This window comes from Sceloporus undulatus, chromosome 2 (assembly GCF_019175285.1).
Source record: "Sceloporus undulatus isolate JIND9_A2432 ecotype Alabama chromosome 2, SceUnd_v1.1, whole genome shotgun sequence".
Taxonomy (NCBI): domain Eukaryota; kingdom Metazoa; phylum Chordata; class Lepidosauria; order Squamata; family Phrynosomatidae; genus Sceloporus; species Sceloporus undulatus.
The window spans coordinates 219,048,345-219,062,071 of record NC_056523.1 but is presented as its reverse complement, the minus strand read 5'-3'; the positions used below and the strand labels follow the sequence as shown (position 1 = coordinate 219,062,071).

The 13,727-nt window shown below is 43.6% G+C and overlaps 1 protein-coding gene across 3 annotated transcripts in view; it reads right to left on the bottom strand.

Moving 5' to 3' along the window:
* ANP32B (acidic nuclear phosphoprotein 32 family member B) overlaps positions 1–12,742 on the bottom strand; it is a 29,892-nt gene extending 17,150 nt beyond the window's left edge. For 2 of the 3 annotated variants that reach the window (XM_042451732.1, XM_042451730.1), the window contains exons 1-2: positions 12,436–12,742; positions 716–865 (exon numbers count right to left, since the gene is read on the bottom strand). In XM_042451732.1, coding sequence (XP_042307666.1) covers positions 716–865; positions 12,436–12,489 — 204 coding nt within the window. In that variant the 5' untranslated portion in view covers positions 12,490–12,742. The remainder of the gene's footprint in view (positions 1–715; positions 866–12,435) is intronic. The other variant, XM_042451731.1, reaches the window with a different exon arrangement.
* Positions 12,743–13,727: the final 985 nt, after the last annotated feature.

The window sequence follows — 13,727 nt, the reverse complement described above, 5'->3', positions numbered from 1 at the left end:
TTCCTCTTGCATTGGCTAGCTAGCTCAAGCCAGCTAACCAAGGCAAGAGGGAACAGAGGAGAGCTTGTGTGTGCTCCCCACTCTCCTCTTTTGCCTTGGCTAGCTGGCTTGAGATACAAAAAGGGAAGGGATGGCAGGCACGCAAGAGCTCTTCTCCTTTCCCTCTTGCCTTGGCTAGCTAGCATGGGGGAGGGGGCAGCATTAGGGTTGTCACCCAAAAGGAAAGGGGGTGGTATTCTGAAAAAGTTTGGGGACCACTGTTCTACACTTTCCTTTTGGAAAATTTTACTATTTTAACAGCTCTCCTACTTTATTAAGTATATATATATACCAGCCAACTGGCAAATTCTGCAGGGGTATTTTGGAGCAGAAATTTTCTGACTACTTTTTCACTGTAGCCAATTATATATTTGGTTAGAGCTCCAAAAGAAGAGTTAGGTGTAGAGTTGATAGTGGGTTGTAGCGGGAAGCCTTCTGCAGCAGCAACACGGAATTACACTACATATGTAATCCATTATTACTACTGAGGTGAGCCCTAACAAGCTATAATTGAGTAAAAACGGAAGGTAAAAATTTTGATTTTGCAGAACAAATAAAACAAGTAGACAATCCTCTCAGTATGGATATGGAAATCAGTGGGGCTGTGCATAACCTTCCATTCTCCATGTCTGCTTCCCACCCATTCTTCAAAATTAAAGGAAAGCAGAGGCCTTACCTTTTTTAATTTGGGGAGCTTCGGGAGATTCAATACAGATGTCAGTCCGACATTGATTAGGCTGAGAAACTCCAAGTTGACAAACTCTCCTGACAGCCCCTCAATCTTGCCTTCATTTGATCTGCAGTTGTCAAGAACAAGTTCTTGAACCTAGAGCAAGACAAAAACGACACACACACATTCTTAAAAAGACAGCAACTAATACCTCAGTGTAGAAAGAATCACACCTAGTAAAACAACACAAAAATCCCAAACTAGATACACTGATTAACCATCACCACCACCATCTCCTATGTCAGGGGTCGGCAACCTACGGCCCGCGGGCTGGATCCGGCCTGCCGAGGCCTTGGGACCAGCCCCAGCCCGGTCCTGCTGCCCCCGCCACAGCTTCTGCACCACTCCGGGTGCCCACAGGGCCTCGCTGCCCTCCTCCTCCTCCACTGCACATGGCCGCGCGGAGGAGGCGGAGGAAGAGGAGGGCAGCGAGGCCTGGGGTGGAGGAGGCGAAGGTGGAGGCGGTGCCTCCTGCGCGTGGCCGCACAACCCTCCCCACCTCCCCGCGGCCTCCCTCCTCCCTTTCGGTCTCTGCGGAGGCCGAAGTCTCCACAGAGGCCGGGAAGGGGCCAGTCGGCGGCGGCCTCCCCCTCCCCCTCTGCGAAGGTCGAAGCCTCCGTAGAGGCCGAGAAGGAGCGCGTGGGGCTGCCAGCGATTGCCACCGGCCTCCTCCCTCCTTATTTATTTATTTATTGGCTTCGGCCCACCAGTTGCCTGAGGGACAGCAACCTGGCCCCCGGCTCAAAAAGGTTGCCTACCCCTGTCTATGGCGGGTTATAGACCGCCGCTTTGAGGCAGTCTGCCGCCGCTGCCGTTTGCTCCATAAGGGAGCCGTCGCAGCCACACCGCGCGGCTCCCTTGCAGAGCAAAAAAGAAGCTCCAAAATAGAGCTTCTTTCTGCAGCGCCCTAATGACGTCGCGAGGCACTGCTGGCGCACTCACGATGTCATTAGCACCGCGACACATTCGGACGCACAGCATCCGATATGTAAAGATGGCGCCGGCCGTGTGGAACGGCCGGTGCCCTATTTTACAGACAGAGTCCGTATTAGAGCCAGAGGCATCAGAAAGCGGACGCCCCCTTTTTAAAATGGGACGTCCTGAGGATGTCTCAAGTGCCGGTCTGTAACTAGCCTATGTCTTGCCACTAGAAGTCTGGGTTTTGGTGGGAAGGACTTTCAAGGTTGAAGACCAGCTTCTAAGAATATCTTTCTGCACATCCTTTTGGAACTGATTTGGTGCATTTCCCCTGGATAATGTTTAACCTTCCATTTTGAAGCCAAGCCCTCCCTCCAGTCCATCTGCCTTGGTCCAGACCTCGGAGGTTGAGAGGAACTGCTGGACCTCTTACCCTTTCCCGTCACCACTCCCTTCTCCTTCTGTGTCATGTCTTTTTAGATTGTAAGCCTGAGGGCAGGGAACAGTCTAACTAAAAAGATTGCATGTACAGCGCTGTGTAAATTTACAGCGCTTAATAAATAAAGGTTAATAATAATAATAATTTTATTTCAATCTAGTAAAGCCCTTTACAATGCATCCTTCTGAATGTTTACTCAGAAGTAAGCCTCACTGTGGTCAATGGTCCGAATCCTGTTAGTTCCAATGAGAAGAGACCCTCTTAATGTGTTGACTCACCATTCAACAATTAATTCAACTGCTGGGAAGATACATGGATCTGTAAAATGGCAGAAATCCATGCCTCCCATCATTTTAGAGATCCTCAGTCTCTCTCTCACCTCATTATGTAAATGCAAATACAGGTATCACCGAACACTTCTGGTCCCCAGTATTTCAGATAAGGGGTTCTCCACCTGTAGTTTCTATTAGTTTACTAATATTAATAGGGTTTTTTTGGGGGGGGGAATGGGGGCATTGGTTGCTTGCTCTTCAAATTATCTGAACCAAAATGGTTCATCATACCTCAAGTGTTCCTTACAGTTGAGGACTCTAGCTCCATTTGTGACAAATAACAACATTTTAAAATAGGGAGCCCTGGTGGCGCAGTGGTTAAATGCCTGTACTGCAGCCATTCACTCAAAACCACAAGGTTGCGAGTTCAAGACCAGAAAAAGGGCCCAAGCTTGACTCAGGCTTGCATCCTTCCGAGGTCGCTAAAATGAGTACCCAGACTGTTGGGGGCAAATTAGCTTACTTGCTGTTCACCGCTATGATCTTTGGAATAGCGGTATATAAATAAAAAAAAAACCCACAAATTATATTAAGTTCAATTTTTATTGTATTCTCAATAAACTATAGTTATTATATCAAACATGGTAGTTTTATGCCAAATCAAATGATATTTAAGGCACCTTATGTTTTGGCACTAACTAAGTGCCTTTAAATTAGGGTTGCCACGTTGGATCTGGGATAGAGTTCCTATAAATGTATTCCTTAAGAGATCACAAGCAAAACAATGTACTGCAAAACTGCAGCAAGCAAAATGAAGTCTCTGCCTTCCATTACCTTCCAAACGTGAACTTTCAGATGCACCCATCCACTCCCAACATGGCTACTGCCTCCCTGTTGGAGAGCAGGAGGAGACGGTGGCATGGAGGAGAGCAGGATTTGGAAGCTGAGGGAAGATAGGTACCTTTGTCCTGCTTGACAGATCTTGGCCATTATGTCCCAGTTAACGAAGACAGGAAACAACATCAGGCAACAGAGAAGAGCTACAATGGTACAATAGTGTGACACAGTGGCTTGAGTGCTGGACTACAACTCTGGAGACCAAGGCTCAGTTCTCAGTTCAGTCATGAAACCTATGGGATAACCTTGGGCAAGTCACATGCTCTCAGCCTCAGGGTTGCAATGGCAAACCTCCTCTGAATAAATTTTGCCAAGAAACCCCCCTTAGGGCTGCCATAAGTTGGAGAGGCACACAACAACAACAACAACAACAACAACGTCTCACTGAACAAGATAGAGAACATTACAATTTCAAAACAAAACACGCACATACACAAACAAAAGGAGAAAGATAGGAATATGTCCTGCACTATAATGTTAGGACAACAGAGAGATTAAGTAACATCCACAAGACTGTTCCTGAGCCAGAGGAAAAAAACTAAATCAAGGTGTGAAGAATAGTACTTTCTAAAGTGCTTTTAATGTGCTACACATCAATATTCCTATACAGTACAGTGATCCCTCCATTTTCATTGGGGATAGGGGTAAAAGACCCCTATGAATGTGGAAAAAACCACAAATTTAAAAAAGCAATATTTTTTTTACTCATGAGAAAACCTCTCTAGGAATCTCCAGGTCCTCCAGTACAACTCCGTGGTCAACATCTGCCATAAGTTGATCATAGAATCGTGCTGGAGGACCTACAAATGCCTAGAGATGTGTTTTCTCTAGGAACTTCTAAGTTCTCTAGCACACTTCTTTGGTCAACCTCTGACTGAGTTGTGCTGGAGGACTCAGATTCCTAGAGAGAGCATATTAATCAAACCCACAAATAATCAAAGCCGCAAAAGTCAAAGCCGCAAATGGGGAGGGTCAACTGTATTTTGGATGTTTTATCCATGCAACACCTAGTGGGGAAATAATGGGCTACTATGTAAGCGCTTAAGAAAATACATATCTGTGTTTACCATATATATGCCTATAAGCAGTACAGTAAAAGCCAACGACACATGAGCAAGTGTATCACTATCCGTGTATATCAGTATCAATGTATATAGAAACTTTTAACTTGCTGGAGCAACTACCAAATCTGGAATTGCTCAAAGAGAACTAAGTGTCTTGTAGCCCTCCCTCACCACTACTTCCCTGCTACCCTCTTCTCATTACCTGATGATGTTATGTATCTTAGCCGCCTTGGTTCCCACTTTGGGAGAAAGGCGGGATAAAAATAAATAAATGATGCCAAGGAGAGCAAAGAGGTGAGTGGTAGGAAGAAGGCTGCAACACAACTTTCTGGGTGGGTGCCTGTTCCAACTAGAGATAATGCATATCAACCAAAGACAACAGTATGCAGGGAAAGAATTTCTCCAAATTATATTTCCAGGATTATTACAATTGTTACATTCAAGGACATGTGCTAGTTGAAGCTCAAAGCTTCTCACTTTGGGGATACTGTATTAGGCAATATTAGCATGACTAATGTTTCTGGATGTAAGTAATGGGAGGAAGATGTAGCAAGCAAGCAATAAAAAGCCCCCCAAAACCTGGGTTGATATAATTCCCACCCCCACCCCGAGGTTTTTTTTTAATAAGATCCGTATCGCTGGCAGTGTGAATAACTGGTGTGAATGGACTGGTACAAACTGGGATGACACTGCATGCCCTGAATGTGTTTCAAATACATCTGCATTGTCAGCTCCATCTTTATTCAAGTGCTCACACATGCGAGCAACCAAACTCACAGAGACGTGCACAGGTGTGATTCCATAGTATGAACAAAATCAGGATGAGTGAGTATGAGCACCGTCATGCTAAAAAACCAAACCAAACCAAACCAAAAACCCAACATCTGAATGACCCCTTAAAGGATCAAAAGAGGCTACAAAAGAAGCAAACTTGACAACCAGATGGGAGAGGCAAAGAATGGAGTTACTGGAAAATGAAGAAGAAAAAGACTGGCACATATTTAAGGGATGGAAAGACTTTATGGAAGACGCATCTCTTCTTACATTTCTTCTTGGTCTGGGGACAGCAGAAAGATTTATCCACTGACATCAACGGAGAAATCAAAGATTTGAATGTATTTGGGACTGGGGATTTAAATGTAGTGTGTCCTGTCCACCTCACCCTTCCACAGGGGGGAATCCAAAATAGACCAGCCGTGGCTGGGAAGTACAATCACAGAATCATAGACTCATAGAGTTGGCCATGGAGTCCAACCCCCCTGCCATGGCAGGAACTCTCAATCAAAGCATCCCCGACAGAAGGCCATCCAACCTCTGCTTAAAGACCTCCAAGGAAGGAGACTCCACTACACTCTGAGGAAGGAGTGTGTTCCACTGTCGAACAGCCCTTACTGTCAGGAAGTTCTTCCTAATGTTGAGGTGGAATCTCTTTTCCTTTAGCTTGCATCCATTGTTCCGGGTCCTGTTCTCTGGAGCAGCAGAAAACAAGCTTCCTCCCTCCTCAATATGGCATCCCTTCAAATATTTAAACAGGACTATCATATCACTTCTTAACCTTCTCTTCTCCAGGCTAAACATCTCCAGCTTCCTAAGTTATTCCTCATAGGACAGAAGACATGGAGCAGCTGGAACTATGAACAGAAGTACTCTATCCTGCAGCCATTTTAATGCATGCTCCCACTTGGACAAACTATCATTCTAAGGTTTTTATGTTCTTTTTCTAGAAAGTTTAATGTACTGTATATACTCATGTATAAGTCTAGAAATTTTAGTCAAAAAATTGACCCCAAAAACCTAGGTTGACTTATCCATGGGTCAATGTAAATACTATACAGTACTTTAACTCTTATTAAAAAGGGAACCATCCCCTGATTAAAGGCAAGAGTGCAATCTGTCCTGGAAGCACTGACCTCCCTCTACTCTCTCTTCCATCCAGCCTCTAGCGTGAGCCAAAACAGTTATGCTTGCCATAATTTTGTAGGTTCTTTGGCATTGTTTTTGTTTGCTTCATCATTTAGGTCCTTTGTTGCATGAACCTAAGTTTTACCCTCGACTTATCCAAGGGTCATATCAAAATCCATAATTTTACCCCCCCCTCCAAACCTGCTGTCGACTTATACATGAGGTTGACTTATAGTCGAGTATATATGGTAGGCATTAAATTATTATTTATGTATTTCATTTTTATGATGCCTTTTTCTCAGAATGGGACCCAAGGAGGTTCACAGATAAAAAAACATTTTTAAAAAACTTTTACAATAAAAGTTGTTAAAACAATTAAAAACATGAAATAAAAAACAGTATAAGATTACACATTTTTAAAACAACATAACTACAGCACACCAACACACACCTCATATAAAACCCATCTCATGATTATGTATTAAAAGCTTGCATGAATAAAACCAGAGTTAAGGGCTTATAATGCATGCCACTTTATGGAATAAACAGGAGTCTTCCTGGTCAAAGCAGCTTGGAATCTAAATTTTGATGTCATAGGAGTTAAAGATGAAAAAGGTAGGACAAGTTTCCATTGGAAACAGACTGTTGAAGGAAATCAGGAGAGGGCAAAATGTTGTTTTTGCAGCACCACTATTCTTCTGGTAACAAACAAACAACCCTGGTGGACTGCCTCTCCTGAAAGCTTCTAGAAGAAGCTATTAATCTTTTAAATAGTGCAAGGGCCCTTTCTTGCACCAAGTGGCATTCACTCCATGCTAAGCATGAAACTGAACCCTGATAATGTAATTCTATGCTCTCTTGAGTATTCCTTGCCTAAGAAAACCCTATGAAATTGATGGGGTTGCCATAAGAAATCAACAGGCGACTTGAAGGGCTCATACACACTTATTTACACAGAAGGAAATCTAAGTGCATTCAGTGAGTCTTATTTACTCGTAAATGTCTTTAGAATTACAGCCTTGATCTTAGGGAAGACAACAAGGTTACTGCAGAAATATACAGAGGCTATGATAACTTGTTACTCTGGGCTGAGCATGGGATCTTATCTTACATACAGATCAATTGGCTGAAATGTAATTCAACCCCATGAAGCATGCTATATATTCCCCTTCCTAGGGAGGGAAAGACGACCCTGATAAAGTTTAAAAGAAGGAACACAGAACCACCGTTTATTAAGAACAGTTTACTTCTGTACAAAACATGCAGTTACAAAGACTAAAGGGATGAGTGACAAGACTGTATGGAGCTCAGAGAGCCCTGACTCCGGCTCTTTATTTCTTGAAAGATTCTAATTAAATAATCAAACTAGCAGTTGCTATTAATAAAACAAAGCTCACTGCATTTAAAATGTACTTTAAACCAGGCAGATGGCTCTCTCCATGGTTCTCCAGCAAAGAAGACCTGTCCAGAAGACAAAACAATACTAGTTTTATCAACCAAAAGGGTGTGTTGGGGAGTTTATCTGCTCATGCCAAACTTGGTCTCACCCTTTGAAGCTGACTTCAAGGGCTAGTTTGTATTGCAGTAGGATGCATGCCTCAGTATAATTTCACTATTAATTCATGAGAACTAGCTAAGCCATAAAAATAAAGATGCCCAACCATATATTAGTTTGCTACACTTGCAGCCCTGACAATGAAAGCAAATCTCACCCGCCATTTAATATAGTGCAGAATTCGCTGCCCCTTATGCAGTATTTTACTCTTAGTATTTTGTTTTAAAACACATGAAAACCCAATGCTAAAGAAAACAATTGGTAGAACTGTATAAAATTCATGTTTGTACAATCTATTAGTGAACAGATTGTACAAAACATTGTTATGATGGGCTAAAAAGTCTATGTAACATGTATTTTGCCATTGCCACAAAAGAAATGATCCAGACTAATGGGAAGGCAATACCTTGCCTCCGTAAGCATCTATCACAGTAATCCGTGAACTCATTTTCTACAAAAATGATGCTCCAAATATCCTAAATATCCCAAGGGATATGCAGCTACACATGTCTATCTGATATTAGCAGACATTTGTCAGGGATTTTAAACATGGTTCTGCTTCTCAGACTTCTAAATTACTAAAGGAATAGCACAAAAGGACAGCACTAGACATTTGCTGCCTGAGAACTAGTCTTAATTTTTGAAAATCCTGAAATTGTGTTTAGCTGTCCGATTAATAACTTTTTTTACACAGTCCTCATTTCCATCCTTTCATTTTACCACAGATGGCAGTAGCAGTTCATTTTCTCTCCTTGCCTTCCCTCCGTCCATATATCAAACAGTCATTAAAACGGTTTGATCCAGTTTTGTTCAAATATGTTGTCCTAATCCAATCCAAAGGGAGAAGCGGGAAATATAAATAAATTTTATTATTTATTAATCATCTAATTTCAGTGGGCATGGAATATGTGTAGAAACTGATGGAGATGTTTCTGGAAAAAGCAACTGATGAAGAGTAGGTAAGGTTATGCACTGACTAAGCAACATCCAAACACTGTTTCTGGTTTATGGCAACACTTTTCTTGGAAAGATTTGTTCCTTCCCCCTGAAGTTGAGAGAATGTGACTTGCCCATGGTCACCCAATGGGTTTCATAGTTAAATCAAGCCCTGGTCTCCAGAGTCGTAGCCCTACGCTCAAACTACTATGCCACAAGCACTGTGCGGTTAAAAAAATATAGCTAGCAGAACAGCATAAGGAACTCCCAGGAGTAAATGCATTGTTGAACCAGGAAACACAGATCAGGATTGTGCAATTCTGCTTCAAAGCACCAGTCATCCTAAAGAATACTAAAAACAATTGTGCCAGATTACTACTTGCTGAAGCTGTGGCACTCATATGAATATTAACATACACGCAAAGCTGTCTTGTGAGTGCTAGCAGAGAACAGAGCAAACAGAGAGCTAAATAAAATAAAGAAGCTAAAATAAAGCTGGTTTAATGGAAATCCTTTCATTTAAAAAAAGAGGTTTATAAAAGGTTCATTTGAGGTTTATAAAAGAGGTACATCATTTTGGAACAGCAGTAGCTAAAAAGAGCAGTTTCACAAACATAGGAGCAGTCCACCAAGCATTAAATAGCAGTTCACTGTCAAGAGAGACACTTGGTCTCAAAACCTTTCTGGAACAGATGTGTGTAAAAAAGTGGAGTAACAGACACTAGTAGTCGGCCCTTCTTATACATGGATTTCTTATACACGGATTCAAGCATCCACGGTTTGAAAATGTTCCAAAAAAGTATAAATTTCAATTATCAAATCTTGATTTTCCATTTTTTATAAGGGACACCATTTTGCTATGTCATTATATTTAATGGGACTTGAATATACACGGATTTTGTTATACATGGGGGATCTTGGAACCAAACCCCAGCGTATAACAAGGGTCCACTGTATTGATTATGTTGTATCGACTGAGAGGGGCCTCCAGTTTCACTAGAGAAAAAGAGAGGAATTCAACTGGCAGAAACTGCCTGTTCTTTTACCAACACATTTATAGTCTTTCAGACATCCCTGGCCTATACAAATCATATATTCAGGTTGTACAAGGTTTAAACACCTAACAATTATAACCAGTGCCCATAGCATTTTGGTCCCCTGAATGGGGCTATTCCTATACATAAACATATACAGTACATACAAGCCCTTCTGTTCTATTAACAGCAACCAGTCTCTGCAGAAATCAAACAGATGAAGCTTTTTGGCACAGAGATGAAAGTGATAAATGTTAGAAGGCTTCATTTTAATTCACATAATGGCATTCTTGCTGTTGAAAACACAGAGCAAGGGGGAAATTATTTTAATGAAGAGAAGGAACATATGCTAGAAAAAAATATATGATTTCTATGTATTTCTGATTCTATAGATGGTTGTGAAAGCTGGATAGTGAAGGAACCCAACAGGAGAAAATTTAACTTATTACAAATGTGGAGCCAGAAATGTGAAAGCTGGATAGTGAAGGAACCCAACAGGAGAAAATTTAACTCATTAGAAATGTGGAGCTGGAGGAGAGTTCTGCACTAAGAGTTCTGCATCAAAGGGTGCGAGAGCAAATTAAACCTGAATTTTCCCTAAAAGCCAAAATGTCTGAACTTAGTCTAATTCAACTTTGGCCAGACTCATGTCAAGAGAAAACGTGACTTGTTACAAACAACAGTAATGACTGGCATGGCATAGTGGTTTTGTGTTGGACTATTTACAGTACTGTACAGTATTTTAATTTCCATGCTGCCTTTCTCCCAGAAAGGGACGCAAGGTGGCTCACTAATAAAACTACAATTCTGGAGACGAGGGTTCGATTCCCAAATCTGCCATGAAACCCACAGAGTGACCTTGGCCGAGTCACATTCTCTCAGCCTCAGGGGAAGGCAATGGTGAACATCCTCTGAACAAGTCTGGTCAAGAAAACCCCATGAGAGTTTCGCCTTAGGATCTCCATAAGTCAGAAATGACTTCAAGACACAACAACAACAACAAATTTAATCAAGGAAGCCACGGCCCAGGGTTGTTGATGGCTGGGGGACTTTCATAGGGTCCACATTAAGTCAAAGCTGACTTGATGGCCATTAACAAAGAGAACAGTTCTAATCTCCTTGTGACTAATGGAAATCAAACTTCCCTTGTAGCGTTTTACAGTTTTTTACTATGTTGTTTGAAATGATGTCGTTTGCTTCAAAAGACATGTATTTGGAAGGGGTTAAGTCGAAAGGTAGAAGAATGTATGACTCATTCATGCTCTCCTTGAAATCAATAGTCGTTTTCATCATGTTGTGTGTCTTTATAAGTGTGTGTTTATGTGTGTGTGTGGGGGGGGACCAACTCTAAGGCTGTGAACCTCTCAAAGGGTCTTCTTGGCCATTTTCCCTCACAGGCGGGTTTGCCAGTGCCATCCTCTAAGGCTGAGTTTACAGGATTCGAACCCTGATCTCCACAGAGTCACAGTCCATCAACCTCATTATTTATCTCTCTTCCTTCCAGCAGTCTTTCCCAGACTAGCCTCTCAGTGGCCTCCCCATCAATTTGCCCCTCAACTGTCCCCGTTTAGTTTATAAATGTAGTCTTATTGTGGACGGGAGGGTTTACAGGTTATGATGTTTTTACTGTGTTTTAATGTTGGAGAGGCAGGATATAAATAATAAGTTATTATTATTAATAGATTAACGCTCAAACAACGACAACGTACTGGCTTCTCAGATTATCAGAATTATTTATTTATTTTTACAATTATTTATTTATTTGTTATTTGCCATGTACAACACTCTCTTCAGTTTTTTTTTTGTTTTGTGAGGGGGAAGGAGGCGCGCGCCCGACGGAAAAAGAGCGCGCGGCCGTTGAACTGCGCGAGGGAAGAGGCGGGGGCGCGAGCGAAAGAGAGAAGAGCCCAAGTTTTTTGGCGGGAAGGCGAGCTTTTCCTTAGCGGGTGAGGAGGGAGGAACGAAGGTTAAAAAGAGAGGAGCGAGCGAGAGCGCACCCCCTCTCTTTCCCTTCTCTGCAGCTGTCGCCCATTTAAAAGGAGGAGGAGGAGGGAAGGGAATGACTGGCAAAGAACGCCTCAGAGCGACGAGCGCGTGAAGGTGTGTGCGCGCGCTCTCGCTTGTGTATCAGGGAAGAACGCGCGCGCGCGCGCTTAAGAAAAAGGGGGAAAGGGAGAACGTGCGTATGCGCGCGCCGCAAATGACGGTTGGTGCTGAGAGCGCGCGCGCGCCTGAGAAGGAAAGAACGCCGCCGTTGCTGCTGCTGCTGCTGCCGCCGCCGCCGCCGCGCGTGAGGGAGAGAGTGCGCGTGCTGGCCGCGCCAACCGCCTCTCTTCTCTCTCTCTCTCTCTTTGAGGGCAAGCCCACGCGCTCTCTCTCTCTCTCTCAGTATGAGACGCAGCAGCGGGACAACATGGCGGCCGCAACGCCATGCCTCTCTCGCTCGTTTCAGCTGTTCTTCCCCTCGCCCTGCGTCCGCTCGCTCGCTCCCCTTTCCCACCTTTTATGGCCCCGCAAGGATCCCCTTCGCCGCCTCCTCCTCCTTAACCCCCAATTAAGACCCTTTTCCTTGAGGAGGAAAAGCGGAGCAGCGCTTTCCCCGGCTGTCCTCTTCCCTCCCGGCTTTCCCGCCTTCCATTCCCTGCTTACATCCGGCGGGGTCCGGTTCCGCAGCTCCAAGTGGATCCGTTTCTTCATGTCCATTTCGCTGGCGGAGGAGGAATAATAATAATAATAATAATAAGCGTCGCGGGCCCGGGTTGAGGCCCAGTGTGCGCGGCGCCAAGTTAACTCGCAGAGGGCAGCGGCGGAGGGGGAGTCGAGGGAGGAGGAGGAGGAGGAGGGCGGGAGCCTGGACTGCAGTTAAACTGGCGACGAGGGCCTGGCCTGAAGGGAGCCGAGATGGCGGACCGACTAGTGACCGACCGACCGCCAGGGGGAGCGGCGGAGGCGCCGAAGAAGAAGAGACTCCCCGGAACCTCTTGTCATGGCCGCGCCCTCCTCGGTCGCTGACGACGACGAGGAGGAGAAACGACGCCCCATATCCCTCGTGTCCTCCTCCTTTCGGCCAAAACGCCGCGCTTTCTGAGGCGACGGCCTTGTTCGCCACAGACGCCATGGCGCTCGCCTCTTCAGTCTTACACAAGAGGCCTTTTTTTTTACCTCACACAACACAGACTCAAAGATATAGCCATGTTACTCTGTAGAATCAGAGATCTTGTAGCACCTTTGAGACTCACTGAAATAAAGAAGGTGGCAGCCTGAGCTTTCCTGGACTTCAGTCTACTTCCTCAGATGCATATTCCCTTCTTTTGAGTCGTGTCCTTTTAGATTGTAAGCCTGAAAAGACACGACACGTCTATCATCCCCTCTGTTGTAAGCCGCTTGGATTCCCAGTTATTGAACAGCATATAAATAAATATTATTATTATTATTACTATTATTCAAAGATATAGCCATGTTAGTCTGCAGAAACAGTATGCCGAGAGATCTTGTAGCAGCTTTGAAACTGACTGAAAGAAGCTTTTCTAAACTTACGTTTCCTTCCTCAGATGCATCTGAGGAAATAGACAAGTCTTTGAAAGCTTCATGCTGCCACCTTTCTTTCAATCAGGCTCAAAGGTGCTACAAAAGATTGCATGTACAGCGCTGTGTAAATTTACAGCGCTTCATAAATAAAGGTTAATAATAATAATACAAGATCTCTATGCTGATTCCATAGACTAGCATGGCTATATCTTTTAACAATAATAATATGCATCAGAGGAAATAGACTTAAGTTTTTGAAAGCTCATGCTGCCAACTTCTTTCAGTGAGTCTCAAAGCTGCTACAAGATCTCTACAACATAAAAAAAAAGATTTCATGCACTTTTCTTTGTGCCCTATGAAAACGGTGCACATGCAATTGTGAACCAAATTTGAGTCTTTCACTTTGCCATTTC